At 46.9% G+C, this 26,641-nt stretch overlaps 1 protein-coding gene across 1 annotated transcript in view; it reads right to left on the minus strand.

Annotated features, from left to right (window-relative positions):
• Positions 1-1,774: 1,774 nt before the first annotated feature.
• MYT1 (myelin transcription factor 1) overlaps positions 1,775-26,641 on the minus strand; it is a gene marked incomplete at both ends in the record, with an annotated part of 61,961 nt that continues 37,094 nt past the window's right edge. Inside the window, 16 exons of the mRNA XM_084217840.1 lie at positions 1,775-1,915; positions 3,536-3,679; positions 3,768-3,871; positions 4,742-4,833; positions 5,570-5,791; positions 9,902-9,985; positions 10,567-10,629; positions 15,052-15,120; positions 15,364-15,426; positions 17,380-17,534; positions 18,261-18,530; positions 19,512-19,717; positions 22,237-22,451; positions 23,884-23,997; positions 24,483-24,573; positions 25,898-26,032. Of these exons, the coding sequence (XP_084073966.1) occupies positions 1,775-1,915; positions 3,536-3,679; positions 3,768-3,871; positions 4,742-4,833; positions 5,570-5,791; positions 9,902-9,985; positions 10,567-10,629; positions 15,052-15,120; positions 15,364-15,426; positions 17,380-17,534; positions 18,261-18,530; positions 19,512-19,717; positions 22,237-22,451; positions 23,884-23,997; positions 24,483-24,573; positions 25,898-26,032 (2,168 nt within the window). The remainder of the gene's footprint in view (positions 1,916-3,535; positions 3,680-3,767; positions 3,872-4,741; positions 4,834-5,569; positions 5,792-9,901; positions 9,986-10,566; positions 10,630-15,051; positions 15,121-15,363; positions 15,427-17,379; positions 17,535-18,260; positions 18,531-19,511; positions 19,718-22,236; positions 22,452-23,883; positions 23,998-24,482; positions 24,574-25,897; positions 26,033-26,641) is intronic.

Consider the following 26,641-nt stretch of genomic DNA (forward strand, 5'->3'; position numbering starts at 1 on the left):
CTTTTTTTTTTTTTTTTTTGTGTATTTTTGCACTTGGAATGGGTTCTAAAATAAGTGAACTCGTGGAGTCTGATCCTGCAAACACTTGAGTATGGGAGCAAGCCCACCCAGGCCAACAGCCCTATGGAATTTAACACAGGGAACAACTCCAACCAAGCCACTCATGGGCTTCCAGGACAGATCCAGTGGCCATGGCAACCACTGGGACTTTCCACTGACTTCCTCAAACCGGGAATTATACCCTAAATATCTGCAGGATTTGGCTCGAAATGACACCACACTCTTGCCTTTTGTTGGGGTCAACAAGATCGTCCCCAGCTCTGCCTGCCCCATGGCTGGGAGTGATGCAGGATATGGGATGTGGGATATGGGATGCCCCATGCTGGGGCCCCTCGGGGGGTTCTGCCCCACTGAAGTGTTTGGAGAAGGAAGTGAGCTCCAGGTGGGAGCAAAGGTGGAGAGCAGCCCTGTGGGGTGACAGCTGGCCCTGGCCATGGAGCAGTGCTGCAGAGCAGTGCCCCAAAGACATTCATAGAGTTGTTCTCTAAGTGCACAGAGGGCTGCGTGTACCCAGCTGCTTACAACTGCTTCTTTGGAAGAATTCCCAATACCTGAATCCTCTTTTATTTTCCCTTTTTCCCCCCTATTTCTTTGTTGCAGAATGGCGCTCGCGCTGTGATTTCATGCAAATCCTAGAACACCAAACCAAACCATCGTCATTGCCCTGTGGGTACGTGTAAGGAATCAACTCCTGGTTCACAGTACATAAGCACTTTTCTGGCCATCAATTAACATCTCTCTTTTTGTTGGTTTTTGCTTCTTTTGGATTTGATTGGTTTTGTTTTGTTCACCACAATCTCAACCGTTCTCTGGCATTGATGTATGATCTCTGGACTGGCAGTACTGCGCCACTGTAGGGATGATCACAATAATGAAAAGAACCAGAACTGTCATTAAACAGATTTCCAAAAAATCATATACACCGGACCATGACACATTAAAGAAATTCTTCTGTTTGAAATATCTGGAATTGGCCTATTCATAATAGCTACTCTCATATTTAAGACAGACAAAGGAATACTGTAGTTGCAAACTCCAAAAGCTTCCCTGAGAACCTTTTTTCCATTGCGCTTTCCACTGGAGATCCAGAACTGCTCTTCAGATTTCTTTCAGAAAATAAAAATAAGCTACTTTATAATACTTCAGAGTTCCCATGCCCAGTGGATATCTGAACACTTCGGGGTTGGGAGGCCCAGCACAGGTTCAGATTTACAGGTAGCTTGCAGCTCCAGCACTTGTAGCAACATAGAACATAACTCATGTGTGAGTAGGTGATCTGGACATACGACCATAGACAACATGAGGGTTTAAGCCAGTCATACACTAGTCTTGGATCAGACAAGACCCTGTTCTTGTAACGTTTTAACCCTTGGATCTATTCTGCAAGAACAAGCAACTCATGGAAGATGCCTGCTCTTCATCTGCTACCAAGCCCCACAGCCTACTGGAGAATTGAACCTTCCATCCTGATCTACCGCGTGGTCAAGGTGGAAAAAAATCCCACTTTTCTCAAGAAGGTCCAAAGTTAAGTAAACGAGAACATTGAGTTTGATCAGTTCCATATCTCAGAAATGGCCTCTTGGTTACATTTTGGTCCTTTTTTTTTTCTTTTTTTTTCATTCACTAAACAAGTTTTCTAACTTGTAAACCTGAATACTTGGAGGGGAAGTTCCATCTTACAGTCTGTTTGCTTGCTGCTCTCCATCCCGCGGCGCTACACCTGGATGCCCTTGACAGCTTGCTTGATGCTCTCCAGCAGGTCCTTGTTCTCCGGGTTCTGGTAGCACTCCTGGTTGGTGTACATGTCTGTCAGTGTGTTCACATAGGCATCAAAGTTCTGCTCACTAATTGGATCCTGCAACCAAAAAAAAAAGTCAAATAAAAGCGTTAGTAAAAGAGCAAGATGAGAATGAGAGTCTTTGCAATAAATCATCTGCGTATTTTAGTGCCCAGAGAAGCTGGGGATTCCTAAAAGTCCTCAAGGCACAGCATGGAGAAACCTGGTCTAGGGGAAGGTGTCCTTACCCATGACAGAGGACATGAACAGCATGAGATTTAAAGTCCCTTCCTACCCAAACCATTCCATGTTTCTCTGTATGTACAGACAGCCAAAGGTCTCCACATCAAAGCCTTTTTGTGTGCAGTGCTGCATCTACAGGAATCTCATCATCACCCTAATCCCGCCAGATCTTAACCAGGTCCCTAATTTTATGCACTGGCCTTGTGGAGCTATTAACAGCATCAGGTAAAGTGTGTGCAGGCAGCCTGACAGGCTGGAGGCTGAATTAAGGCATGGAAATGAAGGGCTGGAGGACAACAGGACTGCTGAAACATCACGGAGGGAACCAAAGGCAAAGTCAGGTCACCTTGGGCTCACAGCTGCCCAGCCCAGCTCTCTGCTGCAGTATAGCTGCTGCTTTTGAGGGGCATTGCAAGCATCTAACTTGGGCTTAATGGGGGAAAAAAAAAGAGGGAGAAGGAAGAAAAAGAACAGGAATAAAATGAGCATAAAAGTCTCATGGGCATCATTTAATTAGAGTTGCCTGAAACCTTGAAAAAATATTTGCTGAACAGTTTATTTGACCTTTATGTGTCAAATACTTTACAAAAAAGCTCTCAGCGAGTGGTTTTCTGCCAGTTAGGCAGCTGGGTGAATACTATCCAAAACTGCTCTGCTGGAGGATGGCTTCTCTCCAACCAGCCTGAATTTAAATACAAACCCCAATGAAAAGGATTCCCAAAAAAAAAAAAAAAGAAAAAGAAAAGAAAAAAAAAAAAAAGGATGGAAGAAAAAATAAATCAAAAGCTCATTCCTCTGATCATTGCAATGGTCTTTATGAGTTGTAAGAGGACAGCTTCCTCAACAACACGAGCCCCACCTCCACACACCTGGTTTTGACAACAGTAATTACATTCCTGGGAATAGAGAGAAGGTAATTAATAGCCTTTTGTGGTTTTACTATTTTAATGCAGTCTTTTCATTTCTCAGTAACTCTATGGTAACATGCTGTGGGCTGTTAGACCTTGTTAAATTAAACAAAATACACTCTCTTTAAGAATGCTATTCTTTAGCTGCCAGCTATTCAAAACTGAATTGAAACTACCTGCATTGTAATAGGAGCTCTAAGATCTTTCTGACGTTGAAATCCAATCCCTCCTGATCTCTGCTTGTGCTGTCTTAGCCTAAAAGGCACTGGGTGCCCTTGATAAAGTTTCCTATTTTGTGATAGTGCTCCCAGATGTAATGAGACAGAACAATAGATAAAAAGGGAGATCAGCAGAAAATGACAACAAAAGGGACATACAATGCAAGCTTCAGAGATAAGGGGAAAGTACTGATCTTATAAAGGACACATAGGTGTGTGGAAAGAAATTCTCCCACTCTTTAATTGTGAAAAAGCCTTATCATGAATTGGGTTTGGCACAGCTCCCTCGATGACGCCGGCTTGGGCTGAGCACTGTCAAAGTTTCTTACCATGTGCGGAAGGCGGATGTTGGCAAGACTTTGGATGAGAGCCTGGCTCAACCCTGAGAGCTCCAGGAACAGGGCTTCATTTTGCTCCTCTATGATTTTGTTTTCCTCCTCAATGTTCTTCAGGTTCTTCTCCATGGTGGAGATCTGTGGAGCAAGGAGCACAGCAGGGTTACCAACCCTCACCAGTGCACCCACCACCCCTGGGCTTGAATGCGTGGCCAAGGACACAAACCTGGGACTGGAGTTTCACCATGGCCGCTTCCATCTCCGAGTTGGACTCGTTCAGCTCGCTGATCTCCTTGTTCAGCTGCTTGATCTCCTCGTCATTCTCCAGAACTGCAGGAGGGAAGGCCATGGGCAGTCAACAAACGCTCTTGGGAAAATCAAAAGTGTTGGGATCTCTGCTGAGCCCATCCTGCTGCATCCCATCCTTACCTTGGCTTTTACATGCTTGAAACAGGACGTACCTCTCACCTGCCTTTTTCTTTCAATTTTTATAATTAATATTTTTATTATCGCAGTTCAATGATACTTAAACAGGTCAATATGTAAATGCAAAAGCAAAGGACAGCAGAGCAGTTGGAGTCCAACACATCCCCACACCCGGCAAGGTTGATTGTCCTGAACAGTCAGGTCACTCTCTCCGATCCTGAGTTTGGAATGATGCCATTTAAAAAACTAATGCATATCTTGATGAGAAATTACGAGGTCCATAAAATAAAGCAATATTTCTAGAGGAGTGCAGGTATTTATAGGTTCCAAACTATCAAGTTCAATGCTTAAACCTTGTCAAATACCACAGAAAGCTTAGTAATAGCCCTGGAAATGCAAAGTGCCATCGCTAACAAAATTCCAGATCCAGAAATATCTCAGTATTAAAAGCCCTGAATAGGTGGAAATCGCTGAGTGACTGCAAAGGATTTGTAAAAATGCCAGTGAATATATGGAAAAAAAAAATCTGAATTTCAGAATTACTTCTTTTGCCTTCTTTATTGTTGCTCCCTTGAAATTTGTGACTCAATGAGTGAGACTGGTACCATGCCAGCACAAACACCCAGAAAACACAAGGAATGGGTCTTCAAAGTACATGATGTCCTTGAAATGTGTGCCCAGATTTCAGCTTAAACCTTCCCAGTCTAAAAAGAAAAAGATCTATGGGCTCAACACCCTGACACACCTGCAAGGCAAAGGAGTGAAAAATCTTACCATCGCTGGTCTTGAACTTTGTGTTGAGAATTTCATCCCCTGAGAGTTTTCCTTTCTTCCCAGCAAAAGTAGCTCTTGGACACCCTGACAAACTGAAAAACACGTAAAAATGGGTTTCATAAACTCTCGGTATTTATAGGTGCTTATGTTCCCAACATAAGAACATGTGCCATTTGGTGGAATTCAAGCTGCGAGACAGTTCTTCTAAAAGCTTTTTATGGTACAGAGGAAATTGCTTTATGAATAATGCCACAAAATGCCCCATTTATAAAGTGAGAGCAATTTTCTTTAAGCAAAGATTAAAAACACAGTGCTTCCTAAAAGAGGAGGTGTTCTAGGTGAGGAGGGTGAGATGAATCTGGTTGTCTTGGCCACCAAGCTCCTATTTGTGGTTCTCAAATTCAGTTCCAGCATGCAAACAGAGATTTAGATTTGAGGTTAGGAAGAAATTCTTCCCGGTGAGGGTGATGAGGCCAGAGCTGCCCAGAGAAGCTGTGGAAGATTGCTGGAAGTATCCACTGCCAGGCTGGACAGGGCTTGGAGCAACCTGGGATAGTGGATGGTGTCCCTGCCTGTGGCAGGGGGTTGGAATGAGATGATCTTTAAGGTCCCTTTCAACCCAAACCATTCTGTGATTCTGTGACTATTAAAACAACCACACATTTTCTCCATTCAGTAAACTTCAAACTGAATTAACTCAGCATCAAAATCACCACTTCTTGAGCCTGGCATGAGGAGCTGAACACTGCTCAAGCAGCACCTTGGGGCAGGTAGGTTTGTCGACAGCAAAACCATCCCTCTCACACTGACACAAACCGCAGGATTTACCTCCTGTGAGTGAGGAAGCTCCCGTTGGCGTGGCCAGAACCGTCACAGCCTGGGGTGGGGCAGGTTGGGCCTTCGTTCTTCAAGGACTTCCAGGAGAAGGAGGAGCCGTTGAGCGATCCCTCCTTCTGCCTGCGGGCGGCCAGGGGGCAGCCGGAGGCGCTCCGGTGGGACGCGTACTTGCCGCTGATGTGTCCCAGCCCGACACAGCCCGGAACGGGACACCTGGGCACGGGGAATCACCCAGAGTTACATCAAGGGCAAGGAACAGAAGGAAGGAATAAAGAAAGGGAGGAAATTATTGATGAGCGGGAATGAGGAAGCGTGGGGAGAGAGCATTTGTATTTGGGTCTCATCTGGAGTTTATAGGGGAGATACTTGGTTGATGGAAATAGCAGGTGGGATATTAAGAGCTGCAAGTGCTCCTTCAAAAGAGCCAAAGACAATCAAGGAGAATTCTGCAGGAGGGAAGTCTGTGGAGGTCACGGCACATACTGCAAAAACTGGTCCCAGTGGTGTCAGAAAGCAGGTGTCTGGTGCCTCACTGGGGACAAAAATGGCAGGTTGGGCTGCCTGACATGGGATCCTGATGTACCCCAAGGCTGACACTCACACTGAACCATCACACATGTACTGCTGGCTCTGCCTAGTGTCACTGCTGACGAACCCAGGCTCATCTCTTATCCCCCTGCAGCAGCACAGTCAACCCAGCATAGAGCCCTGTCTGTGCCCTTGGGCACACAGCCCTCCCCAGAGCCAGTCCCTGAGCCAGGAGCTGTTCAGGCTGTGCACAAAGAGCTGCAGCCCTGTTCCTGCCAGGAGGGCATCTGAGGGGTTTGTGAGCCTGCACCCCGTCAGACAGGACAAATCACTGCACCACCCCTCACCCTGCAGCCACAGCATGGCCTCGCTTGCCTCCTCCTCCTCCTCCTGGTTCACATCCTGCCTCTCCGGGGAGATCAACCCACGCTCTCAAGGGGATAAAGTGGGAATTATCATCAAGGCAGCACATGAGCCCTGCCCTTAGCAGACTTCTGCCTCTCTATGGACAGTCAAAACACACAGGAGCTCTGAGGAGCCTTGTGAAAGCACCAACACAGCTTGTGCTGCTGCCAAGCACACGAGTGGCTCTCTAAAAGGCACCTCTTTCCTCCCTCCTCACCTAATGGCACTCTCCCTAAATCCTGCCATCCTACAAGCCCAGTGTATCTATCAGGGATTCTGCTGTGCTTTGCATTTGGTTTAAAAATGCTTGTCAATTATAAATACAGTTAAAAGTTTATTGCTCAAGGGAGGTTACTCAAAAATAGGGGAGGTGGAAGGAGGTAAGAAATGACAAAAATAGCCCCCGTGCCCTTAGTTTGGAAGCAATTAGGGACTTTGAGGCTCTCCAGCAAAAGCATTCGCGGAGCTGCTCCTGAAAATCGCAAGCTGCATTTCACCGCAGAAATTATTGCCCTGATTGTTTACATTCCACACAAAAGGGAGATGACAGCAAAAGGGGGGGCCCTACACCCAGCCTTTTCCCAAGATAATTTGAAAAATGCTGATCTCGATTTTAATCAGCTGCAAATGCAGCACAATTCACTTATAATATCCCTGCCAGCAGGATCCTCAGTAAATTCATAACATCATTGCTTTTATATGATCACGAGCAAATTACTGAATCCTCAGGAGGAAAAGGAGAAGGGGGAGAGGGGGGAAGAGCAAGAGAGAGAGAGACAAACCCCAGCATTTCGTATGCAGCCGTTACAGCCCAACCATTACATATTTTACACCGTTAATTTAACTTTTATTACATTTTCATTGTTAAAAAATAAACCAGAGCCTTATTGTGCAAAACAGCTGTCTTGGACATATTTTAATTTTTTTTAAACATTATTATTATTTAATGGGAGCACCAGTAGTGTTTGATCAATTAGACACCTGTGGATGCTCTCTCTGTATGGGCTGGGCTGAAGGTTGAGGTGATCTGTTCAATCACATCTGCAGCAAATTACTGGAAGGATGAACAGCACAAACAACAGGGACTAAATGACTTTCTCCTCAGTGATGATGTGCAAAACTCGGCCGGGTTCCAAGCGGAGTTCAGTGCAGACAGAGGAAGGATTTAGAGCCAAAGCTCCTTAAGATAAACCCACACCAGGCACACCTTGCTGTGGGTGGTGGGACAAACACTGCCACAGGCTGGGGGGAGGCACCAGCCAGGGATTGCTGTGCCACGTTGTTTTGCACATCTCAGATGAGCTTCTGCTCCTCCTGGGTGCACTGGAAGAGGGGGGGGTTGCTGTCTGGGCCATGGGATGTTAGGGAATGCCTCCTCCTCCTGATGCTGAAGAGACCCTCACATTTCACATTTCCATCTCACATTTCCTGCACCCATGTCCATGGTTCCACCAAGACCTGTCTGGGGGTGGTGGCGGGGGGGGATGTCACCAGCTTTCCAGGAATCAGAAAATCCAGCCCCATTTGGAGCCTGGAAGCTAGAGAATCTGTGGATTCCCCCACTCCTGGCAGTGTCCAAGGCCAGACTGGATGGGTCTTTGAGGAATCAGGGTCTGAATAAGTTGAGATATAAGATCCCTTCCAACCCAAACAATTAAATTATTTCTTGCAACTTTATCTTACCAGTGTTTGCATCTTTAGGGTGGACTAGGAGAAACCCAGCCCCTGGTGAGGATGCTGGTGGGGACCCTCACTGTGCTGTGGGTGTCCTGCTAGCCCACCCCATATTCCCCTCAACAAAACAGGGACATAAAAACTCCTTTCTCCTTGCACTGGGAAGATAAACCACACTGGGGAAACTGCTTTGTCCTGCCCTGAATGGGGAAGACACAAAACCACAGCTTCCCCAGCCCCACAGGGCACATGTCCCTGGGGAAACCATGACCTCCCAGCTGGGAGCTCCAGCCATGGTGGGAGCAAAGGTACAGCCAGCAGTTGCACATCACCAATTTGCTGCCTGCCCTTTCCTTCTCTGTGTCACTGGTTAATGGCACAGCCTTGCAACACCACCAGCAATTCAGTGTATTTGAGCCAAAAGAGGCTTTTTTTCCTGCAGATTCTCGAGTAGGTTGCTTAATTTTTAATAAACTCTGCAAACTCCTGCTAATTATCACACGGCTCATTTAACTGAGAGGCTTTCCTTCCTGTAGACTCGGGAGGAAGAACAGAGCAGATGGCTCAAATATCATCTTTTTCTGAAAGGTTCTTCCCCCCCAGCAGGCACATCCCAGCTTCCCACAGCTCCTGCAGGGTTCTTCCACCCCCCCTTGGTTCCTGCTTTGGCTCAGCCTCTGCTCCAGGCCAAAACCTGGGCACATGGAGATACCCACCTCTGCTCCTCTGGAGGGCGAGACCTGCCCTGGGAGTGAAATATTTAAAAATTAAAAGCTCCATTTGGAGACAGTCTGCTGAGCCAAAGGAGTTTGGACAGATATGCCAGCACTCATGGGCAACTAGAAACCCTTGGAAGTGGTTGATAATTTTTTCCATGTTTCTTTTTACCCCCTTCCACCTGCACTTGCTGGGTGAGTGTACAGGCTTCAGAAAGGCTGGAGATGCTCTGAGGTAACAAAAAAAAATAAAAAACAAAAAAGGAAAAAAAAAATAGGGTCCTGGAGTCAGTGCTGCCTTTCATGTCCTGTAGCTGCACAAGGAGATACAGATCCCAGACCCCACATGCTGAGCCTGTGATGTTCAGACTTGCTAAAAGTCAGAACAAATGGATTTCACAGCTCATGAAAACTCCTGAGGTGGACTAAGCAATTTCAAATCTCTATTCCCCACAGGAATAAACCCCCTGGGATGTTTCGAAAACTTCAGCCTGAGGCAGCAGAGAGAGGTTTTTTTCAGTTCACTTAGAATATTCTGCCCTGGCAAAGACTCCACAAAAGACAGTTTATTCAGGGTTACCAGATCCTGACCCAACTCAGTGCTGGGTAGTTTCTACTCCATCAGCCCTTGCCTGCCCACTGCTTCCCAAAAACCTGCAATGTTTGACTTGACTGTGGGGTTTTACCCTCATTTACAGCACTGCTGTGATTTTCCAGAAATTATATAAAGCACAGCTAGCAGAGAAACTGTTTGTACCCTACCAACCTACCTTTCACACCTGCAAGAAAATGACACCATTACCTCCCCACCACCCAATTTTTCCATCAAATATCAAAACTTCAACACCAAAAGACAACAAAGAGCTTTGGCAGAGGATGCTCAAAGCAGCACGAGTGAGGGGGGATGTGGGGTGGGTGCTGAGTGATCCCCCACGTAAATCTGTGTGAGGTGAAGCGCAGGGAGTGACAAGCTCTGCTCAGGAGTTATTTCCAGACTTACTTCATCAGCTCTGGGTCTTCTTTATCATCCTTTGTCGGGGTGATCTTGATCCCACTTTTCTTGGCACGAGGGCAGCCTGACAGACTGTGGTTAAAAAGAGAAGAAAGGCCTGTCTCACTGGCAGAATCTCTGCATTTGCTATTCCCCCGCTTCAGTCATCTTTCCCTTGAATTTGGCACAGTGTTTTTGATCTCTCTCGTTTTGCAGCTTCACATCACGAGGAGAAGTCAGAAGGAAAAAAAATAGTAAAAAATTGAGGGAGATGGACAGTAATTAATGGTGTCTAGATAAGAAGATATCTGCTAACAGCCTGCAATGTTTAATGGAATTGTTGAAACAGAAGGCTCAGATCTGTGCTATTAATGTTCTAAAGTGATAATAGGAGTCATAAATAGGTAGCAATATTAACAGGAACATTGCATCAGCTAAAATCTGACCCTTTGTCTTTTATTCTGTTGAAAGGAGCTTCTAATCAGATTCTGAAAACATCAGAAAAAAAAAAAAGAAGTCAGATTAAAGAGATGAAAATAGGCTTCAGTTGTCAGTAACATTAATGTTTTATTCAGAACTTTACAACTCTGCCCACTGCAGGGAAAAAAAAAAAAAAAAGAAAGAAAGCAACACAGAAAGAGACTAGAGAGAAAATAATTTAAGGGAGATCTTACCTTCTATGTGATGCATAATTTCCTGTTATGTGACCAGAGCCATCACAACCAGGAGTAGGGCACCTGCAGAGGCAAGGGAGGCTCGGATTAGCCTGGGGATGTGAGCAGGGGATCAACACTTTGTGACAGCTCTTCTCAAAGAGAAATCTGGGCACTGTCAGCACAGGAACAGGTTTTTCCTTCCTGCCCCCTCCCCCTCTGTAAGGACAAGATTTGGTCTGTAAAATCCATGGTACTGGAGTCGATGCATCACTGCATGATGTGACATTGGAGAGGAACACCTTGGGACGCTGGGAGCACAGCGAGGAGCTGCTCTCCCATGAGAGGACACGGGTCCCAGCCTGTGTCCCCAGCCTCATGAAGGGGACAGCTCAGGAGCTGATAATGAGTTAAAATGCCCCTCCAGGACAATGTTTGTCATCTTTAGGAAGGCATAAGGAGACAGCGAGGGCCATCCAGGGCCAGCAGGATGAACCCAAGCAGAGACCAGAAACCAGAAAAACAGCTGACGGCTCTGGACAGCAGGGCCACCATGGCCACCACCAACAGAAGGCTTTGGCTCAGTTCTGGGTGACTTGGGGAGCATAATCTCAGTGAGGACAAGTGGGCAGCCCATGGCAGGAGGGTCTGCAGAGAGCAAAAAAACTGGCCAATGCTTCTGATGGCAAATGATGGAGAAACAGGAGGAAAAAGGTCGGGTTAGCCCTGGGTCCTCTCCTTCCACAACACCATGGGCAGGGGACAGGGAGTCAGCAGGGAACAGCCTGGGAGGGTCCTTAGGCTGGAGACCCCCAGGTCACCACAGACAGAGCCTTTGGGTGCACACTCTGCCCCTCAGCTGCTGCCTCACAAAACAGGCACATCGCCAGTTTGCTGCCTGCCCTTTCCTTCTCTGTGTCACTGGTTAATGGCACAGCCTCGCAGCACCACGAGCCTTTTTTCCTGCAGATTCTCGAGCAGGTGCATCCGCGGCCGTGAGTTTCCAGGTGAGCACCCAGCGCTCCCCAGCAGAGGCTGGAGGTGCTGCTGTGATCACCCAAAGCCGCACAAAGGCTGGCGGGGCTGCGAGCCCGCCCGAGCTCGGCACAGCATCATTGACGGCCAGGGATGGAGAGGAGCACAAAGATCGGCTCCCGGTGCCGTAGGTGACGCGGCCGGCATAAAAGTTGTCATGGGGACAAGGGAGAGAGGCGAGGAGTGTTTGCAGAGGATGTGCACGCCAGCCTGCCAATTAGCCAGGGCTTTTTGAGTCAAGTGATTAAGGCCGGGGGAGGGGGTGTGTCACCGTGATATTTTCTGAAAAATCCCTTCGCCAGGATTTCTTCTCCTGGGAAGATGGGAAGTTTCAGCTTCTCCCTGTTTTGCTGCTTTGGGATGTGATTTGGAGATTGTTTATCCGGCATGTGAATTGTTTTAATTTAATGACCAGTGATGGTCCAGCTGTGTCGAGGCTCTGAGGAGTCATGGGGTTTTCTTTTTCATTCTTGTTAGCCTTCTGATGTATCCTTTCTCTCGTTCTTTTAGTATAGTTTTAGTATGTCATTTTTTAATACAATATAATGTCATAAACTAATAAATCAGCCTTCTGAGAGCACGGAGTCCAATTCTCATCTCTCACCTCGTCCTGGGGACCCTCACAAATACCACAGGGGCATGCAGAGGAAGTGCAGGTGCTGCAGCAGGACCAGGGGAGATGCTCCCTGCTCCTTCTGAGCAAAGCTGAGGTACATCCAGGAGCTTGCAGAGCGCCTGCTCTCCTCAGAAGAAGGTTTTTTTTGTGCCCCACTTTCTCCAGCCCTGTTTTTAAAGCCACTGGTGTGTGGTGTGGATGGCTGGTTGGTACCTGTAGCAGGGCAGGGGTTGGTGTCTCCAGGACATGGCAGTGAAATGGTGGTGATGCCTGGGCAGCCCCTGAGCTCAGGGCCCCTGGGAAAGGCAGGATGCTTTCCCTAAAGCCTGATGTAGCTGAAGATGTCCCTGCTCACTGCAGGGGGTTTGGCCTTTATGGTCCCTTCCAACCCAAACTATTCTATGGTTCTGCACTGCTGCTCTGCCTCCTGAGAATCAGTGGAGGAATGGTTTCCACTGGTGATTTTAGTTTGGCAGCTTGGAAAATAGCTTTTAAAAAAAAGTCTTTTCTTTTTGTTCAGAAAATACCAAAATTCTCCTCTTTGCAGCAGCTCTGAGGGAGACTTTGGTGTTTGCAGGTTACTGAATAATCTCTGTTGGCAAAAAAAATTGGCACCTCACCTAGAGTGAGAGAGCAGGGACATAGCCTGGTCCTAGAGGGGTAACAGAGAGGCTCAGAGCCAGGAAAACATGAGTGCACATGGGTCTGGTGCAGTAAGGACAGGACACATCCAGCAGGACCTCAATGAGGGTGCAAATTCTTCAACTCATTTAGAAATTGCAGGTTTGGGAGATGGCTGGGATATTTCCCAGCTCTTCACTGTTACAGTAGAAAGCAAAACTATTTCTCTGTTCTAGCTTCAGGGTGGGAGGAAATTATGAAAACACTAACACCAAACTCTTTCTTCCTTTCAGGATTTTTAAAGAGGAGAGAGAAGTAATTTGATTTTTATTTTTAATTATCTGGAGACAAATCATACCAACAGAGACCTTTTATTGCATGTTCCAGCCTGGAGCTATTTTTTTTACATCAGGGATATTAACCCCTGAAATAGAATTTATAATAGAAACACTGACATGGTCTTATCTGGAGTTCTGAAAAGCTGTGACTGTGCAATCTGTAATATCTCAAAATGCCTTCCTCCCTCCTCTGCTCCCATCCTCACCAGGACATAGAAAAAAAAAAGTGGTATTTGAGGAATAATATTAACAAGCTTTTTTTGGGCCAGAAGTCTCCTTTTTTACACAGTATTTTGATAAAAAGCACTGACATCAGACGCCAGAGGGGAACACAGAGAGGCTGGACACGATGCTCAGTCTCAGGGATGAGCCCGTTTGCTTTTTGTCTGGCCCTTACTGGGAATGGCCGCTGCTCCTGAGAGCTTTTAATATCTTTAACACTAATTGTCTGATCACTTGGCTGTTCTTTCAAACTGTTGGAGAAACACCAGATCAGCACAGCTCTTTGAAGAGCTCCTTTCAGAATGTGTATGGCCCATAGTGTGTGATTAAGTGTACTTAGCACTAATCACAGCAGTCCTTGCCATCCACCAGCAAATTCTATTAATATCAGCTAATCCTGCCACTTTGTCCACCTCTGTGATAAGGAGCAGGTGGTTAAGTAACACTTTCCTGGCACCAGCCCCACACTGGTGGTGAGGCACAGAGAAGTCCAGGAGCCACCAGGGAGGATTTGGGACTTTTCCAATGGCCTTGGTGACCAGTGGGGATGCCACTGGCTCACCTCTGGCTCCAGAAACCCCTGATTGCACACAGGGCACAGCACTTTTGGGTTTTATCATGGTGACCCTGTGCAATGTAAAGCCCTTCATGAGGCTTTACTCTCAGTGGAGGCTCCTCAGTTGGCTCAATGTCTAAATGGTCCAAAAACTGGATTCAGCAAGGCTGGGAACTCAGAGGAGACTCAGCCTGCAAGGATAAACTGGGCCCATGAAAGAGATTATGAAAAAAAATTCTCAATGGGCTTTCCACCAGAGATGCAGATGGGGTGGAGAGGGTTGGGGTCTTCCCAGTGTTCCCAACTAAATACAATTTCCTTTAGGGAAGGCAACCTAAGAGAGCGTTTGGGAAACCCCCCTGTGAAGAATAAGCTCCTACTGAAAAGGAGGGTTTGGAGCTGAATATGGGATTCAGAGGAAGATACCTGAATGAAAATGTCAAAACCAGGTTCCTCCCTTCAGAGACAGCAATGGGAATGGGGAAGTTTGGATTTCTGTGAGCCCTTGTCCACTGACTCAGGATCTGGCCTCTCCAAGCATTTGTTCACTCCTTCTTTCATTCCCTCACAAATCATGGAAATGAAGAGGAACCTCTCTCACTACATCCCAAACAGCCCCTAAAAAGTTGCATAGAAATAGCACCCCAGGTTCTCCAAAAGACTTGGCTTTGCTGTGTGCTGGCAGTGAGCTCCCAGCTATGTCTCTACCCAAAAATAAATCCAGGCTTTGGATTATTTGAGATGGACAAAAATGTAAAATGAGAAGGGTTATGGCCCAAAGTAGGCAACAAGAGCTTGGGAAAAGATGCCAAGTGAAAAAGAAAATAACAATGCCCAGAGGAAACCTGCCAGGCATCCAGGTTATTTCCAATCATTGCCAACTGCCCCCCCACCAAAATTATCCTTCCTCCATGCCATTGCCTCTTCAATGCAGCAGCTGGAAGCTGGACTCCACCAGAGCTCCTTGCAGGCAGGTTTTGATCAGCTCTTTGAAAGGAGAAGGGAGGGGATGAAAATGCAAAAGCAGAGCAAGAGGTGTGGGGGCAGGAAGGGAGAAGAGAGAAAAAAAGGGTGGAAACAAAGAAAAAAAAGGAGTTCCAAGTTGAGCGCAAACATACTTGAGGTCAGCAGAGTGGGCAGCCATGAGGTTTCTGAGGCTCTTGTCAGCAAGAGGACAACCAGAAAGGCTGAAAGAGAAGAGATGGAATATCTGGATAAGCAAAAAAAAAAAAAAAAAAAAAAAAAAAAAGAAAAAAAAAGGAAAAAGAAAAAGGAAAAAGAAAAAGAAAAAGGGCTGGGGCATGGGGAGGGAGAGGGGCAACAGAAGGGGGGAGGAAACAGAACCAAACTATCCACATGGTCACAAACTATACCAAAAGAAAATAAAAGTTGTTTTTAAAGTTCAAACCACACAGAAAATGTCGACCCACCTGCGGTGAGAGGCATAGTTCCCCGTTATGTGTCCACTGCCATCACAGCCTGGGGTTGGGCAACTGGGCAACAACAACAACAAAGAGCATAAGTGTGGGAGAGGAATGGATTCCCCAAGACCCAGGAGTGGGCAGAGCCAGCAGAGCCCCCTCAGGGCCTGTCTGGGGGTCCCAGTCCAGCCCTGCTGCCAGAGCCCTGACACCAGCCCCATCCATCAGACCTCGGTGTGTGTTTCTGTGTTTGCACGGATATAAACCAGCTGCTCCCCTTTCAGCTCCCCTTCCTGCCTTTTTACTTCTAAAAGATCATAAGGATCCTAAAAACACAATTAGAAAAAAAAATTGAAAAAAAAATGCGGCAAAGGCAAAGAAAGTGTTTAAAACCTTTAGTTGATGGGAGGGCTTGGTGGCAGTGGGGGGCTGACACAGCCTGATGGGTGGCACAGCCTGACAGATGTGGCCACCCCTGGCTGCTGCTGCCAGGTTGGATGATTCCTGCCATGCTGAAGCTCTGGCTGCAGGAATCATCTTGTTCAGATTTCAGATAAGGTGCTTCAGATTTCAGCTTTCTAAAATGATTTTTTTTTCTCCCAGCCCTTACAGCTGCAAAGAAGGGACTGTTTGCTGCCAAAAGGGAATGACAGCAACCTCTGGCTGTGCCTGGGGGTGATGGGCAGATACAGGTGAGGGGCACCTGCCTGGAAGTGGCACAAGAACTGCACCCAGACACAGAGCATGTGACACAGCAGACGAGTCTGCTCCTGAGTTAACTACAGCTAATTCATTACAACCCCTGGGCCAGAGAGGAACAAGGATATTAAATGGAGAGGGAAGGCTCAGGGCTGCCCATGACACCGTTTATTTATTCCAGAGCTGTTTCCATTTAGGAAATTTCTCTACCATCACAATAAAATTAAAGCACAGGAGGACTTCAGGGCTCTACCTCAGAAACTGCTGTTCACATCACTGGTGTGTTTTAAAAAACCCTTTAGAGCTTTGTGTAGGGCAGCTGATCTGAGCTTTGCTCAATTAGGGAAGATGCTGCTGCTGCTCTGCCCCCACAGATCTCCTCCCTGCCTGGCTGCTCCCTCAGCCTCCTGCTTGCAGATAACGAGTGGGTTGGATGAGCTCAGCAAAACAGTGCCCACCAACTCCCTGTGAGATGTGTGGGAGGGTCAGATGCACAGGAAAGAAGCCAGGAACAGCTGGGATGCCTGGGAGGGGAAATCTCCCCATCACAACCTCCAGGCTCATCCTGACATGCTGTTAGACCAGAGCCAGGTCCAAGCTGCCATGTTTGGCTCAAACCCTTAAACATTAACCATTCCTGTGGGAATTGGTGTGGATGCAGAGCCATACTCCATCCAATAGGGCAGGTCTGGGGCTGTGCTTCCACCCACACGATGGACAGACAGATGTGAGCTGGGTCAAGGTCTCTCTCCAATGCAAAATGCAACATAACAGCAAACTTGCTGCAGCCTCAGGTCACATTTTTGTGTTCCTGCAGTTTCACAGCACTAGGACCCATTGCTGTAAGCCAACAAATCCTGTCTTCTCCATAAGGCATCTTGTGCTCAACATCCTCTTCAAGGAGGAGCTGAGATCCCTTGGGTGCTCTTGGCTCCACAGCATCAGCCAGTGTCCCAAAACAGAGGATTAGGATAATATCCTAATCCTCTGTTTTGGGACACTGGCTGGGTAGGTGCCATCACCATGCCAGAAACATTCTTGCAGGAAAATACCAGGGAAAACTGGCCCTGGAAGGAGTTTCCCACAACCCTGTCCATGAATCCAGAGCACAAAGCTCTCAGGTTCCTTTCATCACTGCAAAGTAATGTAGGAACATATTTTGCCTCATTGATCAGCAGTTGTAGGAGGATGAGTAAGATCAATCACAGTAGGAAAGGGAGCTACAGTTCTTATTTCTATAATGTATTTTCTAATTTTGTTTCCAACCATCCTGGCTAAGTACATATTAATAGATTTTGGAGGAAGAGACAAGAAGGCAGGACTTACGTGAGCAGCTCTTTCTTGATGTCCTTAGAGAGGAATTTCAGCTTGAAGTTGGTTAAAGTAACTTCACCTGGGTATTTTCTCTCTTCAAAGTTCTCCTCTGACACTTCTTGCTCATCAGCTTCCGAGGAGGCAAAAGAGTGAGCAGCAGGCTCTGACTGCAAGGAAAGGGGCAGAGTTGTGTTGTGATCATTGCTGCTGAGCTGTGGAAAGAATCCCAAGTTCATCACAGCTAAGAGTTTGTGCAGCATAGCCAGCAGTCCTGAGCCCCCTGCAAGCACCTCACAGCATCCAGCCCAGAGATCCAAGAGCCTGTAATTTCCTGGGGGTTTAGGAGAATTGTGTAAACCACATCTGTAATGGATTTACACGTGGTTTTCCCAAGGTCTTGAAGGAACGGAGGTCAGTCCAACCCCCTCACACTCTTCCTCAGCAGCCTCCCCATGGGCAGAGAGGCAGGTGATGCTCTCAGAGCCGGAACCCCCACCCCATCTGGGGGTCATGGCTGGATTCCCCCCTGCAGGATTAATGTCAGTGCCATGCAGGGCTGTAGCTGCTAATGGCAGATATAAATCATCCTGAAAAACATCACCAGAAGCAGCACTGCTGCAAGGGAGCTGACAGGATTTACAATGAAGAAAACACTGCAGACCCAGGACAAGTAAAATGGTGGGTTCTTCCTTTGCAAGGGCATCCCAACAGATCCAAGAGCAGTTGGTTCCTGCCTGGTTGATATCTGACAGCGCTGACAAAGCCAGGGATATTTCTTTCCTTGGCTCAATGGACAAACTGGGGGTTCTGGGCAAAACAGGACAACTGTGCAGGCAAACAAGGCATTCAATGTCCCTTGAGCTGCTGTTCAAGCATCAAGAGGCACAGCTCACCTCCTCTGGCTCCTCTTCCCGCTGGCGGTTTGGTTTAGTGTAGTCAATGGGCCCATCCCATTCGTCCTGGCGGGAGGTCTGGCTGGACTGGGGGGAGGTCATGGTGCTGCTCGTGGCACTGGTGCTGTTTTGGCGCTGGGACACGTCTGGGGACTTCATGCTGGGACTACTGCTGCAGCTGCTGCTGCTGGGGAAGGTGCTCTCCCGCTTGCGGTGCTTGTTCATACTCAAGTCCAGAGTCCCATTTTCATCCACCTCAATGTCCATGGACTGAAAGGTTGGAAACACAACCAATGTTAGCAGCTGCCAGAAGGTCCCCGTGGGGATCTTGCCCCTGTTTGTCTTTTGCAGTGCAGTGGGCAGATGTTCATGTCCCATCCTCTCCGCGGTCAGGTAGGAGGAACTGAATAAAAATGTTGCTCTTTCCTAAATATTTCAGGAACATGTCATGCAAAGGCACCCCTCTACTAGAATGGTTTGGGTTGGAAAGGACCTTAAAGCTCAACTCATTTCAACTTCCCTGCCATGAACAGGAAGGAACACCTTCCACTATCTCAGGTTGCTCCAAGTCCCATCCAACCAAGCCCTGGCATTTTGACTCAGTTGATTGAATTCAGGCACCTAGTGACACTTAGGATGCCTCATCCAAAACATTTGCCCCAGGTTGGGAGTGCTCCGTGGGACTTTGGGAAAACCTGTGTTCCTCTGAAAAACAGCTGGAGATCAGACTGGACACAACTGGGGAACTTCAAATGGCAGATACAGATCAGGGAATGACTGAAACCAGCTCTGAGAATCATGGAATTACAGAATTGTTTGCGCTGGAAAAGCCCTCAGAGACCATCATGTCCAAACATTCATCCAGCACTGCCAAGCCCACCACTAAACCATGTCCCCAAGTGCCACATCCACATGTCCTTTAAATCCCTCCAGGGATGGTGATTCCACCACTGACCTGGACAGCCATGAATCATAAATATTTCCTAATATCCAGTCTCAGCCCAAGACTTCTCTTGGGATTGATGCCCATCTCACACGGGTAATTTGAACCACGAGGCACCTCCACATCACTCAAAGAGATTCCCTCCTCCAAACCCAAAGTGGGGAACCAGAAGGGTGATTTTAAATGAGTGCCTGCCTTGCCTCTATATTTAAAAAACAAAATAAAAGGACGGGTAAACCAAGGCGTCTGTCCCATCCTGAATTCCAAGTTTGGCCCCTGGGCAGTGGCTCTGGGCCCCATTCACCCACCTTGCCAGGGGCCTCTTGCTGCTTGGTGCTGAGATTCTCGGGCATCTCCCAGCAGCGGGTGGAGAGGTTGAGGATGGCGGTGGCCGCCATGTGCGCAGCCTCAGCGTCGTGGGAGTAGTCGAAGCCTGTGGAGGAAGATGAAGTGCTCTTCACGTAACTGCTGGAGGGGCTGTGGCTGGGGGAAGAGGCCTTTGGAAAAGGTTTGGCTGGAATAAAAAAGAGAAGGAACAACACAAGGCTAATGTATAAGCGGCATGAGCAGCGGGGGAAGGTTAAGTCAGTGTGACATGGTTAATGTATGCACGCTTCCTGGGGTTATTCCCAATCCAGGGGCTGGTTTGTTGCCTGGGACGTGCAACAGGAGCAGTGCTGGCTGCAGCTTGTGCTTGGTGTGAAAGGTTAATTCATTAACTGACTCTGCCATAAATACCCAAAACACAAGTGCTTTTCTTCATTAGAGCTGCTCCTCAGTGAAGCAGTTAAAGGAGAAAGCTTAGAGAAGCTTCCTGACTAATTTTTATTGTTCTCTTTCTGTCCATAACTTATCTGCAGGGCTGCCTTGCAGGGAGATTTCTAGTAGCGTGTTTGAAAACTTTAAATTTATAAAATTACATTAATAGAAAATGCATGGTCATAAAATATGAGCTTCCAAGGATGACACTGATGAAATATGGATTTTCTGACAGCTGACATATCATTTAAATATGCCAGAGTAACAGGATTTATTGCAAAGCTGCACGTAGCCATGCTGCTGCTCTGCTCCTGTATGTTCACAGCAGCAGCAAACCAGCCTGGAGATGCAATTTCTCTTCATAACCTGTGAAATTAAAATATTTCTCATGGTGGATGCACAATAAAACTTTCCCTAATAATAACAACTAATAATTCCCTATTAATAAAACTTGAAGCTGATCCTACTTAGGGGCTCTCAGTAGTTTCAGTGGGTGCAAACAGGAGATCATCTGATTTAGAACAGTCACAGGGTTGTATTCTGAATCAATTATCAAAATCCTCAAAGTCTTAATTCATTCCACCATCCTCTTTCTGGGGGAAACCATCCCCACTTTGGTGGGAGGCTGACCCAGGGAAGACTCATAAGCTTTGGCTTGATCGTGGCAAAACAAAGCCAACCTCAGTTGGTGCAGCCACAGAGCAAAGTGATTTCATTATTCCCATTACAAACTCGTAATATAAGACACTATAAAATACTAATCTTCCCCAGCCCTGCTTTCTTCCTCGTTGCGTGCGTATATAATGCATATTGACATTAATGGGAGTTACGCACACGCATGCGGGGGAATATAAATCCCTCTGGATGAAGATCTCTTTAAAATAAGTTCTCAGTGAAAGGAGCAGATTTCCCTGCTATGATTGGCAATCATATTCATCCTGTCGCTTTGATTAACTCATTGGAGGTTTGCCCACATGGTTATTCTTGTGTCTGGCTGCTTGTTTTCCTGTCCGGTTTAATCCATGTCTTCGAGGCGGGGTGAGAGTATTTGCCAACCCAACCTGACAATATACAGGATCGGGAGATGCCAATTTCAATTTCACACCGTAGGCTCAGCGATGCTTTTCCATTTCATAAGTATTTCTAGCACTAATAGACTCGCAATCAGCAAATTAGTGAAATAAGTGATGAGAAAAAATAGAAAGGATTATCCTTGTGGGTCTGCTGGAATTATTTTTGTCAGTACAATTACCCTGAAAATTCTTTGCTAATATTGCAAATAACACAATCTATTCAGCGAGAGAATCACTTGTACTGGGAAACAAATTACTTTTCCATCAGCCCTAACCCAGGATGACAGTGGCAGTTGTGCTCTCTGGCCTCCATCCAATTTCATTGTCTGATCCTGTACAGATTTAGTACTGTAATAAAGAGCGCTCCCATTGTAGTGCAACAACCGGGATGCTTTCAAGTATGAGCACTTTTTAGAGAGCAGCTGCATCAGGATTAAACAGGATTGTGGAAGCGGGATTAGCCAGACAGAAAGCCCTCTTGAGGCCGCTGACTTCTACAAAATGGGCTCCTAAATATTTTCTTTTGCCCCTCAAAAAAATGTTTTGAGGTGCACAGCTCATGTCAAATGACACATTTTCAAGGGCAGTGTCCCCATGCAGTGTCCCTCTCACCTTTGGCAGCCCAACCCCTCAGGGTTTATTCAGTAATTTCGTTTTCACCCAGAGTTATAGCCAGTGCAAAGTCCTCAGAACAGAGCAGAGGTGGGTGGCTATGATAGGAAAGAGCTGGAAGATAGAGGTGGGTGATCGATAGGTAGAGCTGGAGAGCAGAGCACAGCAGGGAAGACAAATGGGGGGAGTGGGTCATATATAAGATGGAAGAGAAGAAAACTGTAATCCATTTAGCTAGATGAGGAAAGCCAGATCAATAGATATGAGCTGCAAAGCAATGGGGACCAACTGAGGACAACTGTGTAACTTATCCTACCTCGAGACATCACTCAGATTAATGTTCCCACCACTGTTCTTCCCAAAGCCAAAGAGACTCTCTTCCAAACAAAGCTTTCCCAGCAGCCATGGACTCCCCTCACCATCAAAAGTGCCCACCTTGGGACCCACCTCACCCTCTCCATCCCAGAAGGGTCCGGCAGCTTAGCCCCAAGAGTCTCCCATCCCCCCAAACCACAATCCCAAGAGCCTTGCAACATGCTGAGAAAGGCAGAAAATGCAAAAACCAAACCCACCCCTGCTCCCAACTTACATTTAAAGGCTTTAGGTGAGGTTTCGCTAGTCTGAATCTTTGGGGCAAGCATGCGTTTGCCAAAAACCTGAGCATCAAAACTTGCATAATCGAAGGTGACCTTGGAGTACTTCTCCAGCTCCTTGGCCAAGTTGGCCCGGGGGGTTGCTGGGACCATGTTGGGCCTGTAGCTTCCATACTGAGGGATCTCCAGTTGCTTCACAAAGCACATAGGCCTGAGGATGAAACAATGAACAGCAATTATTTCTCTTTACCTTGACGAGGTGACTGTTGAGAGGGGACCAGACACAATAGGGGCACAGCTGCACCCTCTTCCTCAAGGCTTCTTGGGGACGAGGAGGCAGTGACAGCCCTTTTGCTCTCCCTCAGCAAGTCTACATCTGATCTGGATCTCTCAGACTCCAGTTTTATTTTTTCTATCATTTTCTACCGTCTTTTTTTTTTTCCCATCTTTTTAAGCAAAACATTGAGCTGTACACCTCATCCAGCACAATGTTCTTGCAGGCTGTCATGGTGTGGCAGCATTTTCCAGAAGAGAGCAAACTTGGGCAATAACTCTCTCATGGGACCCATGACAAAGGCATGAGGATCACAGTTCAGCTCAGCTCTCTGCTGCAGGTTCACTGCAGAGGCACCAGGGCCTCTCCCCTGCCTCAGCCCCTCCTGGAGACCCGCTGCTACGGGGCTGCCTATCATGAATCAATTTGTCTTGCATATAAATTGTATATAAATGGCCTATTGTTATTCTCCTTCCCGTGACCTCTTTCCACCAGAGAGTCCTCGGAGCGGGAGCTCCTTGGAGCATGGACTGTCCTCGTGATGCGCTCAGAGCGCTCTGCGCGGGCTCCCCTGCAAATAAATAAGTAATTGCTCTAAATGGCCTTTCCAAAGTAGCAAGAGCTGGAGCACCAGGGTGCCCAGCAGTCCTGGGGAGCAAATAAATAAATGAATCAGAGCTCGATGCCTTTGTGGGAGGGCTGCTCGGGGCTCGCACTGCGGTTTTTATCCTGCTCTCGTTGCAAAATAACCAACCATATTCCAATCCATCTGTAGCCTCGTGAATCACATCAGCTACGGAAGCCAGCATCTATCAGGGACATCCTTAATGGGAGACAGCCCTTTCTCCCGGGAAGAGAGAGATGGGCAAAGTATCAAAATTAATGTGACTGGTTTGGAAACGAGCAGCAGGTTCCTCTCCTCTGAAACATGTGGGCTAAGGAAGAAAAGCAGGTGGACTTTAATGCACAACTGCCATGGACTGATTTGTGTGTAGTCTAAATCTCCTCCTCCTCCTCCCTGCTCCCCAAGCCCACCCTTCTTATAATGCTGATATGATAACCAGCCCTCACTGGCAGTTTGTGCTGTGGAGCAATCGGCACAAGTGCCTTCTGCTGCTCTGCTAAAACCCTTTGGCCTGTAGCCTCAGCATTAATTGATGCTACAGAAGCAATTCATTGTCCTCAATGCTCTCCCTGGGATCATCAATTAAATATCTCCCCACCTTGGCGAGACCTATGATCATAATAACAGGACTCAGCAGTATCAAAATACAGCTGGAGCCGTGGCTGCTGTTCCTGGGAGCGAGGCAGGGCAGGGAGGGTTAGGCCAGCGTGGGGACATGGAGCTGAGCCTTCCTGTCCCCCTTACCTGAGTATCCGGTCAGAATTGGAGCTGGTCTTCGCAGGATCACCAGTCTGGGTTTGTTGCTTTTCATGTGATTTGGCTAATTTCTCAGCAGCAGCAATGGGGCACCCAGATAAACTGTGGGAGTTGGTTGGTTGTTTGGTTTTTTTTGTTTGTTTTCGAAGGAGAATAAAAAGAGAGAAGGAAACCAAGCATGAAGAATGAGCACAAAAACCTTCATTTCACGGACCCAAAGCTACACTAAGCCTGTGAGAAAAGTGCTTGCTTCCTCCACACTGAGCAAGTTCAGTAAACAAGACAAATTCACCTTGCACATCATCAACACAGAATCATGGAATGATATAAAATGGTTTGGCTTGGAAAGGACCTTAAAGCTCAACCCATTCCCTGCCATGAACAGGAACACCTTCCACTATCGCAGGTTGCTCCAAGCCCCATCCAACCCAGCCGTGAACATTTCCAGGGAAGGAGCAACCTGTGCCAAAGCCTCACCACTCTCATAGGGAAGAATTTCTTCCAATCTAACCCTGTCCTCTGTCCTTTTGAAGTCATTCCCCACCCTGTCACCCCGTGCCTGTGAAAGAAGAAGCCAAACCCGGTACCTCCTGTGCGTGTTGCGGTTGCTGTTGACGTGACCCTGTCCTGTGCACCCGGGCGTGGGGCATTTCAACACGTTCTCGTGCATCGCCAGGACTTGGGAGCAAGAAGGGGAAGGGGAGAAGGGAAGGGAAAGAAAAACAACTTAATAAAAATTAGAGAGGAAAAAAAGAAAAAAAAAAAAAGAGAAAATCATCAAGCCGTGTACACTGGTTTCCTAGAAATCGGGGAATGTGAAATGCTGTAATTAGGGTTTGCAGAGGAAAAAAGAAAAGATTTACAAGGCAGTGGTGTCCAGGTCAGCACTAGGTTAGCATCTCTGCACACAGCTTGGGCTTTCTCCCCATTTTCTGATTGCAATTCAGTTTCCCCCATCCAGCCCCTCCTCCCCACCCCTATTTTGGGACCAGGTCTTCAGTTTCAGGTAGTTTTATGTGATTGAAGTTGTAGCTCTGCTTTTATCCTTAGGACTAGTCTTTGTTTGATTTTTTTTTTTATTTTTAATCTTCAGGATTATTGCTTCCTGCAGCGCTGACCTTAAAAGTAAAGAAAATAATTTGATCTGCAAGCTTTTGTAAAGCCCACAGCTTGTGTTAGTTATTTATTAATATTTTTGCTTGCATTCCAGACTGTGAAGATAACTGTCCTTTCTCCTTGTTTCTTCCAGTTCTGTGTTTATGTCAGGTCTGCAACCTTTGAAATTACTGATAAGGAAGGGCTTCTCTTTCTTTTGGTCTATTATGCCATTATCGTAAACATACAACATTGATTTTTATGTATCTATACAGGGAAAGCTATTTAGGATGCCGGTAGAGAGGTGGAAATACAATCTCTCTGTGCATATGTATATACAAAAATCTGTTATGAGGATGATAAATATTTTCTGTAGAATAGGTGAATCTTGGTATAGCCCTTTGGGAATTCTGGAGAGATTAGGGCACAGGAGACTCAGCAATCCTGCACATCCTGAATCACTCATCACTCCTGTCAGCAAGGTAGAATAATGTCCCTTTTTTTCAAACTTGATATCCCAAGTAGGGAAAAATATGCAACTTCCAGTGTAAAGATGGGCACTGCTTAACACACCTCTGGAGATGGGCAGGCATTTTTAAAGCCCCTCTTTGATTTTCAGAGAAGGGATCTCATTCTCCACAGGATGGTGCTAAAAATCCTTTAAGAAGGACAGGACTTCCAAGTAAATCCCCATCATGTTTCCTGTGATTAGCAATAACACTTTGGTGGATAACAGCATCCAGGATCAACTTGGAAAAGCACCATGCCACACCAAAAACTCCTCTTACACTCCAAGGAATAACATCAGACTTGATGTCATAAAATTCATATCGTTTGAGAAATTCCCCCAAGAAAATTAGGCTCCAGACTAATTGAAGCAGTCCTTGGTATGCCACCATGTACTCACTCTCGGGGGGGATCCTGTCTTTGTGCGGGCAGCCGGAGAGGCTGCGATGGTGGGGGTAAAGTCCCGTGACATGTCCGGTCCCATCGCAGCCGGGAGTTGGACATTTGATTTCTCGCTTCTCAGGTCTCGAAGGATCTAAGAATTGTGGGGAAAGTGCAGAGGGAAGGGTTAGTGGAATTGGAGGGGAAAAAAGTGCTGAGGATGCTTCTCACTGCCTTTCCAATCAAGCAGAGGGAAACCTTTGGGTTTGGAGGTTTTTTTTCTTGGAGTGGGAAGCGTAACACTGGAAGTTTCAAAAATTGAAATCAGTGAAGTGATTTTAGGAACTGACACAGCTCAGAGCATGGAGACACTCACAGCAACTGAGCAGGCAGCCTGGTCAGAACTAGGGGATGCTGAAGTTCCTCAGGTTTCTGTGGTCAGACTCCTACCACTACTTTAAAACCCACTTGGGTTTTAAACCAGACCTTCTGCTCAGGCTGAAATTTTCAAGGTTAACTGACACTTTAGCCAAGCAATTCCTCTACTCAGCAGGATGAACCCTTGTGACGGTGTAGAGGACACCATCATCTTATGCATTCATTGTTGACCTCAAGGATGTCCCCATCCCTTTGGGCATTGAGGATTTGTGGCTGAATTCCCCCTCTGGGCTGTGAACTCTCCCCACATCAGCCTAATGGTCCATGCTGAGCAGACAAGTTCAGCTCTTCCGCCAGGGATGGGAAGGAGGGAGATACACAAAGT

Source organism: Fringilla coelebs (assembly GCF_963513975.1).
Source record: "Fringilla coelebs genome assembly, chromosome: 18".
NCBI lineage: Eukaryota > Metazoa > Chordata > Aves > Passeriformes > Fringillidae > Fringilla > Fringilla coelebs.